Below are 22,358 nucleotides of genomic sequence, written 5' to 3' on the forward strand. Positions count from 1 at the left end.
AGTAAAATTATTTCCAAAGAGGTAATGAGTTTTGTATTGTAATGTAGCAGTTAGGATTTGTGAAACAATACTGTGCGTCCGCTAATTATAGGCAGATCTATTTACATGGCCTAACAGGAAGATGGAAATGTAAAAATAGCAACAAAGAGCCAATGACATTATTAATAAAGCAGCTGTATACTGCATTGTTCTCCCGAAGAAAGTAGACACCATTTAAACAAAGTGTTCTACATAAATAATCAGTCCTAATTCATAAGTAACCATGGTTAGGAATTCACATTTAAAAATAATTCACCTTATTAATGTTCAAGGAGGGCAGGATGACTTTCTTTGTGAGTGGATGTATTTAACTTGTACACGTGCACCAAATCTGAAAAATAACTTAGACAGATCATTGCATTGGGAAGCCAGTATTTTTGTAGCCCAGGGAGCTTGAACTCTTTTGGAGGATGAAGGGAGAAAGGAAGATTAACTACTATAAAGCTTCTTCCTAAGGAAAAGTCTGTATGCAGAAAAAAAGATAAGGTCAAGGTAGAAGAACAAAAAAATACCTCAAACCTTCATTTATATGAACCTCAAAGTTCATTTATATGAACTTATTAAAACAAAAGAACAGATCTTCCTACCATTATGTTCCTGAAGAAACAATGATAGTTATACCAATAAAAATAATGATAATAAATAGCTATAATGGGGAAAACACAATGTTCAGGCAGACATATATAATCGTGTTTTCTAAGCTCAGAATTCACTTATGAGCTTTTTTTCCTGTTTAAATCATAATAAAAGAGAAAAAGAAAAGGAGATTTCTGGCAGTTAGAGATTGCTGAAGCTAACAGTCTTTCATTCTGATTTTTCTGTGGAAGGGTTGTCATTTCCTCAGAATGCACTTCCTGATAGTACCAAAGACAAACACATGCTCAGTGTATGCAACAAGCTAAACCTGCACACTCACAGTTTGTGTGGGTGCTTTATATACGAGAAGTAACACCCAGAGCACCAGGGCTGTACCATGGTCTTTCACAATGGAAGTATATCTCTACTACTTGCCTTTAAAGTCTGCAGCCTCTCTCAGAAAAACTCCTGTATCTTTGTGAACGAGTTTTTAAAAAAGCAATACATTTGCACAAACAAAAGGTAGTATGTTGAGCTTGGCATCCAAAAAATCCCAACTGAAAATCTGCTTTTGGAGGAAGGTGGGGGCAGACCCAATCCTGCAGTTAAAAATGCACTGGTACTCCCGAAACCCTTTCTGTCTCAAGATGAGATTTTGCATCCCTAGAAATTCCCTGCCTTATCTAATCTCAACTTCAAATCTCAAAATAGGAATTAAAAAACAATGTGACAGTACAGTGTCCCAGTTTTTGTGCTTAGGTTTGTTTTGAACCTTAAATTGTAGCAAGGAAACCCTGCAAGGCTGTTTTAACTTCTTCCATGTAAGTACTTGATGTTTGCTACTGATGTCAGCTCTCAAATCTGTAATATCTCTAATTTTGTACAGAGATATTTTTTAATTAAAACCAGCACGGAGATATTTTAAACTTGAAGCCTGGCGGATTTGATGATAGGACTCGTGAAAAATCAGCTCAATGAATTATCCCTATGGCTCATATGAGCTGCGTTTTTCCTTCTGTACTGCTTGTATGGGACCAGGGCAGTTTAAAGGACCTATTTGTGAACGTTGTTCCTCAGAGAAATCAGCTACAGCTTCTACTCAGAGCTCCAAAATGCATTAATATTTGCATGTTAAATACAAGAACACTTAACTTTGTTTTGCCTGTTCTGATGACTTATAATAGGAGTTTTAGAAAGAAAAAATGATCAGAGCATGGAACTTATTTGCTAGTTTTAAAACTGAAGGTGTTTAGATCATCAAGTGTGCTGTTTCTTAAAAAGCACAAAAGGAACGTTTAAGAAACAGAGGAATATCAGTCCCTTCCAGTAGCGTGTGTTTCTTTGTGACTGTTTTGCTTTAGAACTTTGAAGTTCATACTCAAAAACAGCATTGAGTGAAAATTCCCTCCTAGAGCATCTGAAAAAGCAAATCCTGTCGTGTTTGGATCTAATGTACTCTTACATTTCTTCGTGCCTGCTGCTGAAGGGCAAAGCACAGCAGGAATAGCAGTGAACAATGCCGTCAGCCGCAGCCCGTGGCGTTGGCCCTAGCAGCAGCGCTTCTCCCAGCACCGTCAGGAAGCTGCGCAGACCGTACAAGGTGAATTTCACATCAGAGGCATTACTGATCAACAGGAAGGTGTTTCTCATGGAAGTGAAGGTGGTGCCATACAGGAAGAGGGAGCAGCGCCTTCCCTTTTATTCCCATTTATCATGAGTGCTGGAGAGGAGGCCAGGCAGCCTCCTTGGCCGAGGTCAGGTTTAGAGATTAAGCACTGCGGAGGTCACTGCCTTCCCACTGTTTCACCGAGTGCCCTTCTAAAGAAGTGCTTTTTAATGCAGGCTGCTTCTCTGCAACAAGGTTTTGCACCACCCCTCTTTATTTTTACATTAAACCGTGCCACTGATGGAGCGGCTGATAGCAGGAACCAGTGCATTGCCGGTCAAAAGCAACACCTCTGCGTGCCTTAGGACAGAAGCTGACCTCTGATCTTTCTCCTGACTGACCTGGAAAAGATCCATCATGCTGTCTCCTACATAAAAATGTATTTTTGTCAGATAAAGTAGCATTATGGTCAAAGACCTGGCTGCTTCTATAGGTAAAATGATGGCTAGCAAGGATGTTACAAGTTACTTAACGCATGTGTAATGCATGGCAAAGTGCATTACCTATATAAACTCTGTGTGTCATTCCTCAGGCAAAACATAAGCGTTAAGCTGGGATTTACAGGCATTGGTGGGCAGCTGGTAAGCAGATGTGTGCTCCCAAATGAAGCCCACAAAAACCTTAAAGCCTTTAATGTGGAAAGTGCCCTGGGACACAGACCAATCTTTATGCTTTGTACACTTTTTAATGACTTGTTAATGATCAACCAGTGTTCTGCTGAGAAGATAGATTAGATTTGGTAAAGGTATCTTTCAGGTCAGTTTTTTTGCCAGTGTATGTGGTTATTCCTCATAGCCCTGCATTGGAAAAAAATGTTGTGTTGATGTGTTGTGTGGCTGTCTCATCCTAGTCTGCCAACACTTCTGCAGCTTCCAGTGCTCAGTTGCCAGGGTATCCTGCAGGGAAGTAAGGCCGATTAAACCAGCAGTGCGTCATGGTGGTTGTAATGGATAGGATCATTGGGATGTTTGATCTGCTAATCTGTCTTTAATAATCACTAATATTGGAAACATAAGAGGGAGTGTGAGAAGGGGAGCTCACAGAGCAAGAGCCTTCCATGGTACAGTTTTCTGGCTTCTGACAAGTTGTGCATTTAGGAATTTCCAGAGCTGAGAGTTGTGTGTTGAATGTCATATATACAGGTAATAGCCATGGGCTAGCCTGGCTTCTAGGAGTTTGTATGTTTTCTAAACCTCTCTTATTTCTGATTTCCATTATATCCTGTGACAATGAATTCCACAATTTGGCTATTTATAGGATTTTGGTTTTTTGTTATTGTTGGGTTGTGTTATTTTGTTTATTTTCTGTTTAATTTGCAATACCACTTACTTCTGCTTGTTTTTCAGCTTTCTGACTGATAGTTTAGCTAGCTGCTTCTTCTGTTGTGAGGCCTAACCCACTCCTTGTTCCCTTTATGCCACCCAGCACTGCAGACTTCTGTCACATCCTCTGTCTGTCTTAAACAGAAAATTAGAAGTCATCTTTTTCCAGCTTTAAATTTGATTTCTTGCAGGAACCCATTCTTGGTGCCTTGCTTAAGCCTACTGAATCATTTTAGAAATGGGAGAGAGGGATGAACAGTGTCATCTGAAATCTGGGAAGAAAGCTCTCTGACTTCAGTGTGATGTTAGAAAACGGTATTCCTTCATTCCTCACAATACGTACCGGGCGACAAGGAATCAAGTGCACGCTCGCAGAGTTCAAGTTCTACATTTAAACAGTTAAGACATACATATATAATACATTGACATACATATTCTTTCTTTTCCAAGAACTCATTAATATATGCCAATATCTTTCTGGGCATGCACAGTTGCATCTAAGGTAATTGTACGACCACCTTCTTCCTCCCTTTTATTTCTCCATCAGCTTCATCACAGTGACTTTTGGCTGACCTTTCGCTATTTTTCCCCACTTTGGCAAATTTCCATTACTTCTTAGGCCATATGAGCAACTTTCTATCGTAGTGCACTCTAATTCAAAACAATATATGTGAATTCCAAGGAAGAAGTCCATGTACCTGGTGGATCCAAAGATAAAAGTAGCATATTGTGATTCCAGTGCTCCTGTGAAGCAGAATCAATGAGAAAAATAAGGCTGTTCACACACCAAGCAGTTAAAATGGAAAGTTTTAGAACAAGCACTCATTGATTCCTTTTGCTAACCTATTATATTGGTCCTTAAACTTAAATACTGATCCCTATTGCTAAACCAGCCTTATCAGCAGAACATTTCCAATGTGCAGGTACACTACTGATTTGTAAAGAACAGTGATGTGCACTATTTGTTAGAGTTTTTATTATTCTATTCTGTTTCTAACACTTTCTAATGCTCCTTTTTGGCTTTTTTTGATCACGCGGAAAAAATTATAACCCAAGTTCAATTTTTTGTTTTGTCTATCTTATGAATATTCACTATTTTGCCTGCAATAATTTTTCCACAAAAAAAAATGTCTTGGTAAATGTAGCAAACCCTTTTGTATTGTTTTCACAAATTTGATGAATATGGGATGGGATGTGTTTTTCAGGGAACATCTTCAGTTGTTTTCATTCACTCTTTCTCTTTTTGGTCTGCATGACCAGCGCTAGCTCCAGTCTCTCACATTCCTTGCATGTTTCTCAGATGAAGCAAGAGCTCAGTATTGTAGTATGCTGCTGGGATGGACAGGACATTTCTTTACTCTCCCACCCCTGAGTTCTTTTCCTCAGCTGTTGGTTGCAGTGAGCTGTAGCACCATATTGCAGAAGACTCTTCATATATGAGTTGATGAGTTGCAGCGGAGTCAGTGATCTCATCTATGAAGGTGAGAACAGGAGTGCCATGTGATTTATTCATCTGAGTTGGCATCTTAAGTCAACATTAAATTGGGGTGTGCTGAGGTCCTATTGATTTTATGCCCAGTAAGTGCTGCAGTACAGCAACACCCATTGTGTTCAGAAAAGTGAGTTTCCAACTTGATGCTTTATGTGACAGCCAGTAAGTGCCTCTCTCTCACAGTTCTTCCCAATGAGACTTTATAGTTTCTTGGGCACTTTTGCGAGGTGGCTCACCCTCATGTTGTAATGTCAAGCCCATATCCTTATTTACACATGCTTTAACTAGGTAAATACATCCTCACCATGTGACTCATCTGGCTAATGAGCATCATATACTAAACATCAGAACTGGCTCTTTACTGACTCAGGTGTGAGTAGGTCTGGCCCTCATTCTGTAGATGAAGGTGGTTTGAGGCTCTTTTTTAGGGAATTGGAGCAATTGAAGGAAGACTTCCTTGCTGTTTGGAGCTGTGGGAAAGCCATTAGAGGTATGTCTGCCTTCTCTTGAAGGTCTTTGAGTTCTCACTCCAAAATGACCATCCCATCCTCCCTATTGAATGAAATCTCCAGTGAGAATGAAGTTAAACAGTTTCAGTCCTGGATCTGCAGGTTTTCTGTGTGGTTTGTAGGAGGGTTTGGACTAAGATCCTAAGTAAAAGAGTTCACTGTAGGGAAAACATACTTCTGGAGCATGTTTGGATACTTTCCACCTCCCATGATTTCCTTTCTAGTGAAAGCTGTCCTAAAAATCAACTCTATGAGAGATTTCTACTTTCCAGTAATGGTGAGTACTGCCAGCATTTCAAGCCCTCACTTTCACAAGGAGTGCTTGCTGTTGCTGCTTTGAAGCCAAAAGTGTGACAGAAAGTTTGAAGATTGCTTAAAAATAGTTTTAAAACTATTCTGACAGTTTTCAGAAATTTCTTTAAAAGGGGCTCAATTTTCCACCTTTTTGTTACAAATAGAAACATTTTCAAACATAGGAGAGAGTTCCATAGTTAGGGCCGAGTTTGATGCTAAGAGCAGTACTTCATAAATCATAAAATGCTTTCTGTGTATGTCCATTATGACCACTTGGATGTTTCTGCAAGAACTGTGGCTTTCTGAATTCTGTTAGGAATGACAAGCCCTGAAAACCTCTCAACAGAAACACAGCAGCCTGTTTTCATTTGATGTACAAGCTGTGAAACTGTATGGAATTCAAAGGATTTTTGTCTATAGAAGCGGAGTTTATTCCTGCAGAGCTGTCACAAGAGAAGACAGCCTGGGTGGACTTCAGACCTTTCCTTCACTGAGGAGATCTCAGCAAAATAAATACTTCCAATGCTGTGTTATCAGTAACAAGAAGGGCAGTGACTGGCTGATGTCAATCTGTTGTAGTGTTTCATGTTAAAAAAGTGCTTGCAACTGAAAGAGAGACGCAAGTCAGGCTAAGACAATGTATTGCTTAGATTATTACAAAGTACAATAATTAACATGGGCCTTGACATTTCAAAGGTAGGTCAGCAAGGATCTTGCATTTCTGTAAAATGTAGCCAAATATGAGTCACCTTTTCTTCTGACCGAACACAAAATAAGACTTGCCAGCATTAAACTAAAGCGATTGTTGAGCTCTTCTTTAGTCTGGACAGGAATTTCGTTTATCTAGTATTCGTATGCTTTCACCATATTTTTTTCTTAGTCTTTCTTCCTCCATGGACACTAAAATATGTTTTTAAAGCAGAAGTGTTGTTTTTTTTTCTTTAAGTAAAACAAATAAACGAGCCTTATTTTGAGTAGTTTGTAGCTGAATTTACATTTGATTTTGTTGTTGTGTGCATCATGGCCAGTATGGAATTAAACTATCAAAGTCATTCTACACTCTCTCTAATTGACTGAAAGCTTTGTCATACTGTTCCATATGACTCAAGCAAGCTCTTGGCTTCATTTGAGAGCACTCTTCCAGGCTGCTGCGTTTGGGTACTGTAGGCGAATGGCACCCTTAGTATTTGGGGTTCCTGAGAGTAATCTCGGTATCTTGCTCCATCTCTTCCCCACCACCATTCTTTATCTTTGGACAGCTGATTCTTGGGCAGGGAAATCAATCCCCCGCTGCCAGTAGTCATCTGCAACGCATGAGGGATCATGAAACGTTTTTCTACAAAAGCAGTGGCTTTTCTCCCTCTAGTGGCAGTGGACAAAATTGATGGATATTGCTTCATGTATTGTGCGGGAGCTCAAAAACCCCAATTAAAGAGATTATTTAAATGCAGTGCAAACACTTATTTCATGTAGTTTTAGCAAGAAGAAAAAAAATCATTCTGCATCCGTCAAATATAGGGCAAATAAATCTTCCTGTTATGACAACTGACTGTCCTGGCCATATTTTACAGGAACAATAGAGAAGGAATACCCTTTTTTCTCCTTCTTTTTTCTCTTTCATTATCTTTTCACCCTATCTCCCTTCTGGGATAGTTTGATTCAGGGTATCCGATCCTCCATTTTGGTGTGTGAGAAGTGTTTGTGCTCTCCTTGCTTGCTGACTCCCTGGTTGGTTTTTTTTGCAGGCTGAGAGTAGCCTAGGGAAGAAAAGGCTGAGGGTGAGACATTCCTAGGCTGCTGAGGTAGCTCCTAGATTGTGATTTAAGAGTGAAATAAAGATGTGCAGTAATATAGAGTGGTTTCTCTTTGTTCTGGTAGTAAATCTGCTTTCTTAGGAAGGAGATGCAAGATGTCTTGCTTTCTGTTTGCTGGAGCCTGTCCATGTTTAGGTGCCTTGAGTATGGGAGAAAACTGTTTCTGCAAATGCACATCTCTCCTTCTCCCATCATTTCCATCTCAGCCAGCAGCAATGCTGCATAAATCCTACAATACTTAGGCATATGGCTAACCGAAATGGTCTGGGAAAGCATCTCTAGGATAAATACAAAAAGCTTCAGGCAAGCATGCCACATAGTTTTTACTTCATGAAATGAGACAGGCCTTGGGTTTTTCTCCCTACCAGTTCTGCCACAGCGAGCCTTCTTTTTGCTTTGAAAGGGATGCACATGCTGTTTTAACTGTGTTACTGTGTTAACCAGACAGGATGAACACTGCAGATTTTGCAACACTAGCATCACTGGAACAGAGTCACAGAAACATCCTGGGCTTTTAAAATATGGTTTGCAAGTACAAATTCAGTTCTGCAGTTTTCAGGCTGCTCCTGAAAGCGAAACCGGATACACAGATTGAAGCTCACTCTTATTTCGTACTTGCTTGCTTGTACCAGCAACATGAGACAAGATGCATCTCATCTGCTAGGCTACAAAGCCTCTGTTTTTCACATCTCTATGTGGTCTGATACTTTTGACGTTCTTAGCACTGCAGATAAATTATGGCACTTATTTAAGAGTTTGAATATGCAATTAAGCATCTAATTTTAAACTTGCACGCTCAATAATATTGGACTTTGCTACAGAGTTATTTCCTTTTTATGGTATCTGCCAACTGCTGAAGTATCCATTAGTATATTTGACATATTAATGCAGTAATGGAGATACCTGGGCAACTGGTAGCCAAATAATCACAAAAGAGACATCCAAGGTGAAATCATAGACTGCAATGAACAAGGGAAAACTGTTTGCCTTTATGATTTACTGATGAGTAAAATCCATATCTCCTACCCAACCTGAAATATCAGACCCAGTTGCAGAAGCCCCGATAGCCTCATAAGCCAGCAACCCCTGCCATCAGCTGCCACATGCATTGTTTTCTTCTCTCTTCTTGATGTTTGTTCTTCCTTTTCTCAAAGTCTTTTTGACAGCATCACAGTATGCTCCTATAACTCTAGATAAGCATATTCTGACCGATCAGTAAATGAAACACTTGGCTATTAGCAATCCACTGTAGCCTTATGAGATCCGGGCCTTTCCCAGTTACTGAATGGAGCTCTCCTTGACTTCTGGCCAATCTGTAGTCATGAAGCTAGTTGTGTACACACTGAGTAGCTGTGAGCATTCCCCAGGTACTGCAGCTGCTGATCTCTGCTTTACAGTGTTGCCTACCTGTCACTCATTTGCCACGTTCTGTGCACTAGGAGCTGATTGAGATGCCATTTGGATGTAGCCATAGCCCTTATTCCCAGCAGGGAGGCTCGTTACTAAATCAGCAGAAGTAGTATTCTCGGTTCCATCAGATGCACGAGTGTCATCCACTTTGTACTGATCTGTTCAACAGCAAACATGTAATGTAAGGGACAATCAAAACACTAGGAGACAGGCTTTTACACCACAGAAGCCATATCAGTATTTAATATGCTGAAAAGACAAGCTAATAATTAAAGACTTGTCTAGCTGTCTCTGTTCCTTTGACACCTTAGGATTTTGTAGGTACTGTCGGCCTGCGTGAACTTTAAATCAATTTATTGCATGTGTTTACATCAGCAATAAAACTGTTTGCCATATCATTTAACTACACAGAGAGTGAATTGTTGACCATGAGCTGGTCTGACCTTTTCAGATCTAATCAAGAAATCTGAAATATTATTTCAGCCTGTCAGCTCCAGTAATATGCGGTAAGAGTATCTGGATCTAACTGAAAATGTCAGGGGCACTCTAATATGCAACCCATCAAAGTTACGATGCATATGAACCAAGAACTGATAAAGAATATAAATCTGAGAAACCCGTGGTGCATTGCAGTTGCTTAGACAAATTGGTCTGCCACTGATGCAGGTGAGCTACAAACACACATTAAAAGCAGTTCTTTGAGATACAAGCAAGGTGTATGGCCATTTAAATATTAAAATGTTCTTGAAAGACAGAGTAATCACAGGTTAGAATTTTACTGGAAGAAAGTTAACTGAGAAAACTACCACTACTGTGGTCCATGTCTGAATAGTTGCACTGTGCAGTTGTGTAGGTTTAGTGGTCTCGTGTAACTTTGGAATTTTCTTTTTTAATAACTTGCTGTTTGCAAAGTTTTTACCATTTTCACAAATAATCGTTGCATAAGCTGAGGTGTTCTGACCAATCTCATTTGTACTGAAGTTAGTTATCTGTTATACTGTTCTACTGAAGTTATCTGGCTGTTTTTAAAAGCTCACTCAGAACCAACACTGTTGTTCTTAGGTGTTTAATGACATTACATTTCTCTGTTTTCTTTGTCTCCCAAGTTTCCTTTGATGGTGTTGTACCGGCAACTCAGAGAGAGGATAAATCTGTCTTTAATAGCTGTTTATTAAGCATGAGATCAATTATTCATTGATATAATTTATGGATGATGAATTTAAATTTGGGTTAATGAGCATGGGCACAACAGGAAGCATCTTCTTATTGCAAGAAAAGGGCATTTTGTGAGCTAAATGGGCTATCAAGATTGTATAATCTGAAAGCAGTTGCTGCACTAAAATTGAGTTGATTTTTAATCTAATCATGTGTAGTTTGTGTAATTTAAGGCATTATTAACCGAATTGCTGCTATTAGTGAAATGTGGTTGGAATGGAACTAGAATTAGAGCGAACTGTCAGAAGCATTGCTGAGCCGGGAACTTTGTATTTTAGACTATCCTGTTAATGCCAGCAGAACTGTTCTTGTGAGGCAATGCTGCCCTCACCTGGTATCTGCCACGAATTGGGAATTGTTAGCCCAGCCCAAGCCAGCTCTAACACATCAAATCATGGAATCATAGAATCATTAACACTGGAAAATTTCTCCAAGATCATCCAGTCCAACCATCCATCTACCACCAACACTATCCACCAAACCACGTCCCTCAGTGCCACATCCACGTGGTTCTTGAGCACCTCCAGGGACGGTGACTGCACCACCTCCCTGGGCAGCCTGTGCCACTGCATCACTGCTCTTTCTCAGAAGAAATTCTTCCTAACATCTAACCTGAACCTCCTCTGATGTTATTCCTTCTCATCCTATCGCTGTTACCTGGGAACAGGGGGCCGATCTCCACCTCACCACAGCCTCCTTTCAGGCAGCTGTAGAGAGCGATCAGGTCTCCCCTGAGCCTCCTCTTATCCAGACTGAACAATCCCAGCTCTCTCAGTCACTCCCCATAAAACTTGTACTCCAGGTATTGCTAAGCTGGAAAAAAATGGTGAAAGAAATGCTTAAAATACCATTTCGTGCTTTTTCTATTAAAAAGACAAAAAAAAATTGTGAAGTTTTGTGGTTCTTTTAGGAGTACATGGTGTAGAAGTGGATGACAATAGGAATATTATATGGGAATATACTGTGAATGCCCAAGACAACAAATTGAAGGTTGATTTTTGTTTGTCTGGCAGTCTGGAAGATGAACTGAAGACAAAGTAAATAGGTATCAGCTGCTAAAAGTTAGCGGGACAGACTGTAGTAAACTATTGTTTAACAGGATAGTTTTATCTTGTGTGTAATGTTTAGAAATGTATCGTTATGAATACATGCAGAATTCTGCAATTGCAGAGTAAATGCTATCATGGCCAACAAGTTGCATGGGAATGGGGCCAGCACTGATGCAGATGGAGCTATGGCAGAACTGCCCTCCCACGGGCTACAAGGATATCACTTTGGCTCAGGAAGGCTCTCCACGACAGGTTCCTGAAAGCCTGGGAGACAGACCATGGAAATACTACTGCTGTGTCATCTATTCTTACCTATTTTTTCAGGCATCTGTTATTAACCATTGCCAGAGACAAGATATTGACATAGAAAGTTTCCTAGTCTGTTTTGCTATGGATGTTGTCTGTTTAGTAAGTGCTGTTTTTTTTAATTTTGTCTTTCTCCCACTTATCTCTGCTAGGCAATTTCACCGTAGTCCAGTTAGCAAAAAGAGGTGAGCCTTATTTCAAACAAAAGGATTTTAATTCCCAAAACAGATTCCAGTAAAATGCTTTTAAATATATAAATATATGAAAGGTTCAAAATAAAAATTTATTTAATATTTCATAATCTCTGGAGACCTTGTAAAACACACAGCTTTTCTCCCCTTGGCAAATCTCTTTGTCATCCATTTGGCTTCTGATTTGTTTGCATCTCCCTTAATGCACTGGAGATCAGCTAACCCTAGAGAAAACAGAAAATTGCATGTTAAAATCCCCAGCTGATGTATTTTGAATCAGACGTGAACAGATTGCCAGGTTCAGGATCAAGAGGAAAGGTTCTTTTCCCCATACTGATGGATTAGGATTTCTGCTTCTTATGGCCAGTCACTTAGGAAATACTTCAAGAACTGTGGCATGCAATAATATACCCTACCTGGTCCAACAGTGCATTACAGTGGTGGCTGTTGATATTGTACTGCTACCTCTATTATAAGGTCCTGACACTTGTTTTACATCTGTAGTGCTTGACACTCCACAGAGCTTCTGTTTTTCGGACCATTTTGATCTAGACCCCAACTGCTTGGTTACCCATGATTGTAGCAGGTGGGACCTGAAGGTCCCGGCAGTCCTTCACAGGCTTCTTGCTGACTGCAGAATAATGCATGTAGGCTAGTAGGCTAGAATTCAAACACGATTATTTATGATGTTTTCCCAGTTTGTTTTTTAAATATTATTTAAAATGAGCAATACTTTTGAGATCTAGCTGTAAAATCACCACAGGTATGGTCTCATAATAGAGAAAGGTGGGCTAAATCAAGACTAAGACGCATCGTTCTGCCCTTGTTTTTGCAACCTCCTGCTGCAGCAAACCCAGTTTTATTTGTTCTTCCTTTTTGTTAGATTAGTATTGCGTATAGTTTTGTTAGATTACTACTGTATATAGTTAGATCAGTATAGCACCCCAGCTCGGCTCATGAGATGATTACGTGGTTGGCAGCAGTGGTGTTCTTTGACCTAGAACAAATGTAAGAAGTCTAAGACTGTGTAACTGATTTCTTTCTTCTCCATAATTTTGCAGATATTAGGGCTGCTGGTGTGGACTCTGATCGCTGGAACAGAATACTTTCTATATCCAGCCTTTGGCTGGGTGATGTTTGTAGCTGTGTTTTACTGGGTCCTCACTGTCTTCTTTCTGATCATCTACATGACCATGACCTACACCAGGATCCCCCAGGTGCCATGGACCACAGTGGTAAATATATCTGCTCATTGTTGTTTTGGATTTGCTGGGTTGTGAAGAGAATAAAATACTGATGCATTCTACAGCTGCAGTTACCCAGTTGTACTGGTGCTTTTTGCAGTTTTTTCCCCTAATTTCTGTCTCTGCATTCCTGTAGTGTTTAACCTTCCTACTACTCAGACACTACTACCCTTTTAAAATACTTTTCTTGTGATGTTTCACTGTTTTGTTCATCCATCGATTTAGTGACTTGATTTTTAATAATGCGTGTATGACTCATATTTATGCACAGTGGCCCATTTTTCACCCTTTAGTGATTACATCCCATGAAAAATGAATCTGTCACTGCGTCTGAGCTAACAGACCTACTTGTATGGCTTAAACATTGGGAATCCCTACAGGAATCAACACCGTGAGTTGGAAATGGTACCATGGATCTTAAAGCATGAGTCTTCCTCTGCTAAATGAAAATAAAATGTTGCTCAGAGAGGTAGCAGCAGTCTCACTAGCCATGTACAGCCTAGAGTGAAAATGGTGCTGCAAATTATTAGTGTTATACGTATGTAAAATACCTGCCATGTAATCCTTTGCTTTTAGCTCAAGACTAAATGAAAATTAGGTAAACAACTAATGTAATTAGAGAAAAAATTCACAGGTATTTGAAATTCAGGTCTAAGTTTTGTGGTTTAAAGAAATCCTGCTAGTTATACAAGTCAGCGTTATATTTTTGCATGATTTTCATAATATGCTGATTCTCAGGAGAATAGATTCTAAATGTTGTTGTCATGTAAGCCAACTGGCTACTTGTGATCCATACAGGAATTAACATAAATTTGGTTTTGCATTTGTTTGATACAGTGAAATACTGCTTTTCTCTCTTTTTCTACTAGCTAAGGGTTATTAGTGAGAATTCTGCTATTTTTATGATAAAATATATTTGACTTCTGTGTTGCAAACAGTGTATGTGACTAAAATTGAATATACTTTTCACCTTCCCTTTTGTTGCTGTAATAAATAGCTAGCTATAGCAATTACTAATAACAGCAACAAGGATTATGTTCAGATAGCTTCTCTGCTTTCAAGTTTCACGACCAGCAATTACCTTTAAGGCTATAACAACGCTATAGAAATGTTGGACTATTTCAATTACAGCAGTAATGTGTCTGGGTATGGTAAGAAGTGTGTGGTGTTGTTTTTTTTCCCCAATTCCATTAAATGTAAGTAAAGTACATTCAAAAGGAAAACATCTTTGTATCCGTTTTGTTACAATTTTAGTTATTACCCTTCTTTTATCAGTTTAACACTATTACCAGGCAACAGCTGCAAGTAAATGAGTTGCCCCTGATTTGTGTGGCAGACAAGCTGCAGTTCTTGATTAATTTCTGCTTGAAACAGTATATTTCTTGCTCTGAGTTCCAAATGTATTGTAGATAAGATCACCCAAATGTAGGTCCAAAAGGTACTCTCCCTCTGTGGTACAAGATAATTTGAAGAGAAAATGCAAAACAAACTAAATTGCATTTCAGCTTCTTTTGCCCTGAGGTATTAAAAGAGCTATTGGGAGCAGCCTGTTAATTGAACCTCTGCCACTCGTGGCTGGCCAAGGTGTTCAGAGAGATGTTTTTAATGTTTTCATTGAGGAGGGCATGACATACACCTTTTGAATGACACACCTTTTGAGAGAGTTTACAGCCACCTTCCCCCCGTTTTCCAAAGTATCAGTCTTTGCTAATTATTGCTCTGCCTCCTTAGGCAACAGTTAGCTAAAACTGTGCCTATTGTATGCAGTATCCAAAATTACATCTGGACTTCTCGTCATAAACTGGGTTTTTGCAGGTTAAGCACATTACCAAACTGCTTAAGATGCAGTTACTTTACAGCAAATTAACCCAAAGGATGTGCTTCAGAAGTGACTCTCCTTAATAGGGCCAATTCTTTGCTAAAACAATCAATGGAAGCTTTTAAAATTGGGTAGATTTGAATTTAAGAAGCAGATGGTAATTTAGCATGAACCATTTGGTTTGAGTAATATATTGGCAGTAAACGGCCCAATCAGCTTGCATTGCATTCCATCTTCCCTAGCAGTGTTATTTCCCAAAGCAACACTTCTAAAAAATTATGTGCTTTTTTTTCTACATGACAAGATATCGCAGGGATTTGTAGCTTTCCAAGGTAATTGAGTCTTTTTGGAACGGGAAATTTAAAAATAACAACAACAAATATTTTAGGCAATCAAGTTTGAAGTTGGAAAATCATTGCAGTGCATTGCAGAAGTTGTGCTTTCCAGTTTTTGGCACCCTATCCTAAAATTGAGTGTTTGATATTTTATTACTGTGATGCCTAGATAGAAGAGCTGAGATTTGTACAAGGAGATACTATGTTTTATTAGATGAGCTGCTACAGGCGAGACACAAGCCACTCACTAGTGTGCGAATAAAACCTCAAGTCCCCAGTGCTGGGCTTCAGCCGAGTGCTGAGGCACTGCCCTGTGTTCTCTGCAGAAATGTAGGTAGGTGGATCTTTTCCAAGTGTCCTGAAGCTGCAAAGACTTAGAACCACAGGAGAATGTGAATTCTCTTCAGCTTGCATGAATTTGGTCAGACTTCTCATAAACTGAGTGGTTAACAGACGACAGCACAGCATGCTGCTCTCTGGAAGGGCTCATAGCCTAGAAAGCAAGTTTCTGGGGAACGGCTTCCCTTCAGGAAGGTTTGAACCCTGTCTGTCATTAGAATGTGGGGCAGTGGGCCAGGCTCCACCGAGTCTGAATTAAGGTCTTTCTGAATCAAAGGAGAAGGAGTGAGGAGCTCCCATACCAATCACTCCAATCTGCTGATCTGTGCTTTGGTGCACTAAGGGAGTTGCTGAGACAGACACGGGTGCCTTCTGAATTTCTCTCCTTTTTTTTAGATCGTGACAGAGTTCATGATTGGTGAATTCAGTCATGAACAATTGATGTACATCTCCAGCATCTACTGGGTTACACCATGGACATTAATAAGTTGAAGCTGCACCAGTCTGCATCATTTAGAGACAACTGAGACAATAGAGTTAAGGCTTATGATACGTGTGTGATTGCTGTGAGGTGCAAACACAGAGCCAGAAGCTGAAGGGAGGGGACCATGTACAACATTAGGGCTTTGTCTAAATTCACAGTTACTAATTCCTGTGATTGTAACTAGGTACAAAGAGCATCATGGGTGTTCCACTGACATCTGAACTCCAAGTGTATTTTATGGCCAAATTCATATGCCTTAGACAAGCAGCAGGGGGAGTTTTAGGGGATTTCTCTTTTTTTTTAAACATGAATGAATTTCCTATAGCCGTGAGCAAGCAATGAGTAATTAATGTCAAAGTATTAAAGTTACTTACTTAAAGAAAAATAAACGCATACCTTTTTGTTTGCCTTTTCTCAGATGTTCGCCCTCCTGTTGTCTCTCACATGCAAAACCAGAATAAACTGTGCTTGATTATTCTCTGTAGTTTTATGTAAGATTAAGATCATCTGCTTTGCTTCATTCATAGTAATGAGCATAGATTCCCTGAGATGTTAACTCTTCTCCTGGGAAGAAAAAATGCAGTGTCTGCCACAGATGGGTCTTTCAGTGACCCATGTAGTCCATTCAGAGTGTTCTCCTCCTTGGTTTTATGTTGTGGTTTGTTTGCTTTTTCTTCTCTCAGAAACAGGCAGAAGGGAAAATTACCGAATGATGAAAGAATGCTCACCAAAAAATTGTACCCGCTTTATTTCCTTCAAAAACGAAGACAAAGTTTTGGAAGCTCCATAAATATTGCATAAATATTGGGTTGGGTTTTGTTTGTTTGTTTCTTTGTCTTTCATGTAGTCTCATTCTTTCTGCCTAATATTTAGATTGTGATAAGCAATCTATGTACCTGTTTTCAATTTTGGAAAATCAGAGTACCTGGCTTTAAATTAAGCTTTTCAGTATGTATTTTGATGGAAAGAGCAATTGGTCCAAAATGTGCTCTAATGTTCATGAATATTAAAAATAAGCAATTAAATTCTAATCTTACAGAGAGAAAGTTAAAAGGAGGTAAAATCATTGAGAATCACATTTTGTGTGTACATTGGATGTGCACATTATGTTTCAGAGGAGATTTTTGTAATGTTGGAACAGAAAATGGTAACAAATGTTTTTGCATATGAATTGCTAATTTTATTTTATTTTTCAACAGGGTCTGTGTTTTAATGGGAGTGCCTTCATTTTGTACCTCATTGCCGCCATTGTAGATGCATCTTCAGTCACCAAAGAACTGGACAGTCACAATTACAACAGTTGGGCAGCTTCTTCAGTGAGTTCATTTTTTGTTTCAGTCACAGTTATATGTCTAACAAAGTGATACCAAACAACGCCTCTCTGGATGTGAGGGTTGAAATGCACACATTCTGGATTTCAAAAAGCTGCAGATTGCAGTAGGGACTCACACAAAATCTATTGATAACTGTAATTTAGTTTACAGGTTTTGAAAGCAACTAGGAATTCAACCAGGAGATGACAGTCACATCTGCAAAGACTGTCATGGTTTTAAGATCAGACTGTTCCCCCCTCCCTGCCTCCATTCATTACTAGCTTTCTAGTAGAGGTTATGGCCTCTACCTCAGAGTGAATAAATTGGCTGAACACAAAGTTACTTCAGTGCACTCACACAACTTCCAAAGCAGCTTAAACTAACCCAGCTGACCTTGCACTGATGTGGTTAAAGTGCATTTAACTTTTGTTGGCTGAGCCATGCACAGAACACTGTGGGAAGGCCCTGAAACGGTGCCACCATTTCTACAGTGACTTCCAAGCTCACCTTTTGATAATCTTGGGCAACACTTGAAAAATCACGTAACTTCCAACTGTTTTTGACATTACTGACTTTCTGCTTAGATTTGGAAATCCAAAGCATTCAAAGTGGGTAAAAAAAAAACATTTTTTTTTTTAATTTTATAAGGATCAGATTAGGTGAAGATATTCTCTAGCTAAGTTAAAGGAGCTGCAGAAGAAATTTGCACATTTTGGTAACAGCAGTCAAATTCAATTCTACTGGAGTAACTCTGAATTACAGCTACTTTGCTGATGGTTAATGCATATGCAGTTATCCTTTCTGGACTATTCACAAATTCTGTCTTCTGCCTGAAGCTTATTTTATACAGTGATGAACACAGAGACCTGAACACCTGCTCTGTTTTTATCTTGGGAATGATGTAACTACGTCCCTGTCACTTCAGTGGTGTTCAGGATCTTCACCTTTTGGCAGTTTGTAATTATTGATCTGCTTCTCAGCCAGAGGTGTTGACAGGAGCTTGCTTGCTGCTAGATAATCTTCCATGCTGATTCATGCTTTATGCAAAATGCATCAATGCTCATGGGATATTTGGAATCTCTTCTAATAACCCCTAATAATGTTCATCTAATGCACTGTCTAAATAAACTATTAAATGTAGTTTAATAGTGCTCTCTGTACACATTAAGTGTTTTGTGGATATATGTTTGTGAGAATTTAGCAAATCATCCATCTCCAGTACTTGTTCTCTACTGGGAAGATTCTGGATGGTGCTTCTAGTTTCTAAGAAATAACATTAGTTTGGTAAAAAAAATGTTAGGATTTTCTATTGTTACCAGTTTTTATATCATCATCTGCAAGTTTTGGTGCCACAGATTAAATTTACATGAGATAAGGCTTACCCAAAATCTTTGGAAGGCTCAGATTTACTGCCTTGTGTATATGCCTAGTAGCGCCTTGCTCTCAGTGCCTACCTAGGCAGTGACAGAAGCAAGAAGTGTTACTAGAATCATAAAATATATTTAGACTGGAAGGGACCTCTGGAGATCATCTGGTCCAATCTCTCCTCCTCCAGCACAGGGTTAGCTTGTACCAGGTTGCTCAGGGCCTTGTCTTCTTGATTTTTGAACATTTCAGAGTGTCAACGGTTTACGGGCTGGTTCGGCCCGGTTCCGTGACTAGAAGGGCGGAGGGATCCGCGGATCCGCGCCCCCGGAAAAAAAAGAAAATAAGGGACCCCGAAATAATTGAAAACAGTGGCAACAATCTGAGGTAAAACAAAGTAATTTACTAAATATGGTATCAACAGAATTTTATAAGGAGAGAGAATGTGAAATTGATGGTGGATCGGCCTTACCACAACGCTGAGATGAGAAGCGCAGGCAGAGAAGCGCAGGCGAGAAGCGCAGGCAGAGAAGCGCAAGCGAAGCAGCGCAGGCAGAGAAGCGCAAGCGAAGCAGCGCAGGCAGAGAAGAGAGCATCAGGTGACCTTGCCGGGAGTTATATCTCCTCGCTGACCGCAAAGCCCCCTGGGGAAACGTAGCTGCTCTTCTCCGCTGGACAGGCACCCGGAACTTGAGCATCAGCAGTCAAACCCCCAGTGCATTGCATGATGTTATGATGTGGAATACCGATAATGAAAAATCATGAAACCATGACATTCCACCCCTTATTCCACATCACTACATCATGCTTAATATATACAAACAAAATATAAACACACGCACTAGGAATTACTGACTGCACTCCCTCAACATCAAGTTCCCTTGCGGTACACATTGAACATCCCCGTTTTCCTGCATCACCCACCAAGTGGACCCAGGTCCCTGGGCAAAAACAGTTCCACGAAGAGGTTTGTCCTTCTCAGAGGCTGGAATAACCCAAACTGCCTTTCCCAACATATTCTTTACATGTACAACAGGGACTTTATCTCCCTCTACGGTATGTAGGGAGCTGGACTGGGTTGGACCACCACGATTGATAGATCCTCTGGTATTGACTAACCAGGTGGCTTCTGCCAAATGCTTCTCCCAGTGCTTAAATGTACCGCCTCCCATTGCTTTCAGCATAGTTTTTAACAACCCATTGTATCGTTCAATCTTACCTGAGGCCGGTGCATGGTAGGGAATATGGTAAATCCACTCAATACCATGACCTTTAGCCCAGGTACCTACAAGAGAATTTTTAAAATGAGTCCCATTATCTGACTCAATTCTTTCTGGGGTACCATGTCGCCACAGGACTTGTGTCTCAAGACCTAGTATGGTATTTCGGGCGGTAGCGTGGGGTACTGCATAGGTTTCAAGCCACCCAGTTGTTGCCTCCACCATGGTGAGCACATAACGCTTACCATTACGAGATCGTGGCAAGGTGATATAATCAACCTGCCATGCCTCCCCATATTTGTACTTTTGCCATCGCCCTTCCTCCCAGAGAGGTTTCATTCTCTTGGCTTGTTTAATTGTGGCACACGTGTCACAGTCGTGAATGATTTGCGCAATAGCATCCATAGTTAAATCCACCCCTCGGTCTCTAGCCCACTTATATGTCGCATCTCTCTCAGATTGGAGGCTGTTTCTCTCGACCAGGAGACTCTCTCGCTCATTTTGCACTGTTTCCCTGAGACTCTCCTTTTCAATTTCACAAACTCTCTCCCTCTCCAGGATAGTATTGAATAAGGCCCGGTAAGCATTAGCCAGGCCCCAAATAATTTGGGCCTCCTCAGATCTTCCTGAGCCGCGACATTCCTGTCTCAAATATCTGTTTAAATTTTCAGGGTCTTTCAGGTGTTCTGGAGTAAAGTTCCATGACACCGAAGATTTCCATCTCTCTAAAGTCTCACCCAGGCCTCTCCACATTCCCTGCCACTCAGTATTTACTGGTTTTGGGGCAGACTTCCTCAAAATATAATAAATACTAATAATAAGTGAAATGGTGAGCAGTACATTCACGGAGATTAATAACGTGATCAGGTGAGCATTGAAAATCCGCATAAAGAATTCAAAGGAGAGGCTGGAAACCTGCTTAAAAATCCCCAACCCTGTAAAATTAGCAGCTCCCTCTGGAATGGTATGCCACATAATATGCAGATGCCACATAGTTATTTCCATCCATGTTTTCAATTGGCTATATATACCTATTGCTCCATAGAGCAAGGTGGTGAACTTAATTAAGGCCCAGTATGTTTTTAGCATTAAGAAAGAAGAGACAGTGGCATGCAGCCCCTTAAAAGACAGTTTCAGTAGAGAAAGCATTTTTTCTCTTTTTTTTTTTTTTTCTTTTACAGAAACAAGATAGCAAGGCTCAAAGTTTACAAATATCCTAGAGTATTGGCCGTCCGCCTGGACTTTTCAAGGTCACGCTTTCAGACAGTACTGGTGAAACAGATAAACTTTCCCAATGAAGCTGTCTGAGAGCGGAGAGAGAGATTTGTTCAAAAAGCTAAAAAGCAACTGTTGCCCGCATTCTCCACCAAGAATGTCAACGGTTTACGGGCTGGTTCGGCCCGGTTCCGTGACTAGAAGGGCGGAGGGATCCGCGGATCCGCGCCCCCGGAAAAAAAAGAAAATAAGGGACCCCGAAATAATTGAAAACAGTGGCAACAATCTGAGGTAAAACAAAGTAATTTACTAAATATGGTATCAACAGAATTTTATAAGGAGAGAGAATGTGAAATTGATGGTGGATCGGCCTTACCACAACGCTGAGATGAGAAGCGCAGGCAGAGAAGCGCAGGCGAGAAGCGCAGGCAGAGAAGCGCAAGCGAAGCAGCGCAGGCAGAGAAGCGCAAGCGAAGCAGCGCAGGCAGAGAAGAGAGCATCAGGTGACCTTGCCGGGAGTTATATCTCCTCGCTGACCGCAAAGCCCCCTGGGGAAACGTAGCTGCTCTTCTCCGCTGGACAGGCACCCGGAACTTGAGCATCAGCAGTCAAACCCCCAGTGCATTGCATGATGTTATGATGTGGAATACCGATAATGAAAAATCATGAAACCATGACACAGAGGATGGATATTCCAAAATGCTTCAAGGCCATATTGCCATATTTGATTTCTCTCACAGTGATTTTTTTCTTTGCTAATATCTAATTGAAATTTCCCTTATTGTAACTTGTTTTTGTTCCCCCTCGTCCCTACCACTGCCAACCTCCAAGAAAAGTAGTGTTTGCCCTGTTTGCAATGTCAGCTTTATTTGGTTCAGTTACCAGCACAAAACATTCTGGTCTTATCATAAGCTATTTTGAACAACATGCAGTGATTAGCAGGAACTTAACCACTGGCATTGAATTGGACTTTATCAGTATAACTGAAATAGTTCACAGCTGTTCTTTTGCTTCTGGGTGCATATGCAGTAAGGAATTCAGAAGCAACACCACTGATATTCTGTAGTTCCTAAAAATCTTCAAATATAAAATAAATCTAGCCTGCTATAGAAGGCTTCTTCTGCAGTCACTTTCTGATAAC

The 22,358-nt window shown here is 40.2% G+C and overlaps 2 protein-coding genes across 9 annotated transcripts in view; one reads left to right on the forward strand and one right to left on the reverse strand.

The window, feature by feature from the left end:
* The window catches only part of CMTM8 (CKLF like MARVEL transmembrane domain containing 8), a 41,064-nt gene that overhangs the window by 15,760 nt on the left and 2,946 nt on the right, over positions 1 to 22,358 (forward strand). Inside the window, exons 1-4 of one of the 4 annotated variants that reach the window (XM_085226417.1) lie at positions 9,687 to 11,794; positions 12,945 to 13,118; positions 17,304 to 17,420; positions 21,184 to 21,324. In XM_085226417.1, coding sequence (XP_085082543.1) covers positions 11,513 to 11,794; positions 12,945 to 13,118; positions 17,304 to 17,420; positions 21,184 to 21,222 — 612 coding nt within the window. In that variant the 5' untranslated portion in view covers positions 9,687 to 11,512 and the 3' untranslated portion in view covers positions 21,223 to 21,324. Of the gene's footprint in view, positions 1 to 9,686; positions 11,795 to 12,944; positions 13,119 to 17,303; positions 17,421 to 21,183; positions 21,325 to 22,358 lie in introns of those variants that run through there. The other 3 variants (XM_085226418.1, XM_085226416.1, XM_003207206.5) reach the window with 3 other exon arrangements.
* On the reverse strand, positions 11,885 to 21,725 carry LOC146544146 (uncharacterized). 5 transcript variants are annotated; one of them, XR_014883968.1, is made up of 4 exons: positions 21,594 to 21,725; positions 20,002 to 20,067; positions 16,501 to 16,668; positions 11,885 to 12,107 (listed from the first exon to the last, which is right to left on the reverse strand). XR_014883968.1 is itself a non-coding variant. In XM_085226414.1 (2 exons), exons 1-2 carry the CDS (start codon positions 21,149 to 21,151, stop codon positions 11,980 to 11,982), a joined length of 1,278 nt encoding a protein of 425 aa, XP_085082540.1. In that variant the 5' UTR covers positions 21,152 to 21,188; the 3' UTR covers positions 11,885 to 11,979. The 5 variants fall into 5 exon arrangements, 1 of the variants encoding a protein (XP_085082540.1); XR_014883967.1 differs by lacking the exon at positions 21,594 to 21,725 and having other exon boundaries at positions 20,002 to 21,188; XR_014883965.1 differs by lacking the exon at positions 21,594 to 21,725 and having other exon boundaries at positions 19,255 to 21,188.

The sequence above is a fragment of the Meleagris gallopavo genome, chromosome 6 (genome assembly GCF_905368555.1).
Source record: "Meleagris gallopavo chromosome 6, MGAL_WU_HG_1.1, whole genome shotgun sequence".
NCBI lineage: Eukaryota > Metazoa > Chordata > Aves > Galliformes > Phasianidae > Meleagris > Meleagris gallopavo.

What these genes read in the sequence shown, in the direction of transcription:
- LOC146544146 (XM_085226414.1), bottom strand. Translation starts at nt 21,151, where the DNA reads ATGCTTTCTCTACTGAAACTGTCTTTTAAGGGGCTGCATGCCACTGTC. An exon ending in CTACCATGCACCGGCCTCAG is followed by an intron (nt 12,108 to 20,001) that starts GTAAGATTGAAC and finishes TGTTTTCTCTAG; the next exon opens with GGTTAGCTGATCTCCAGTGC.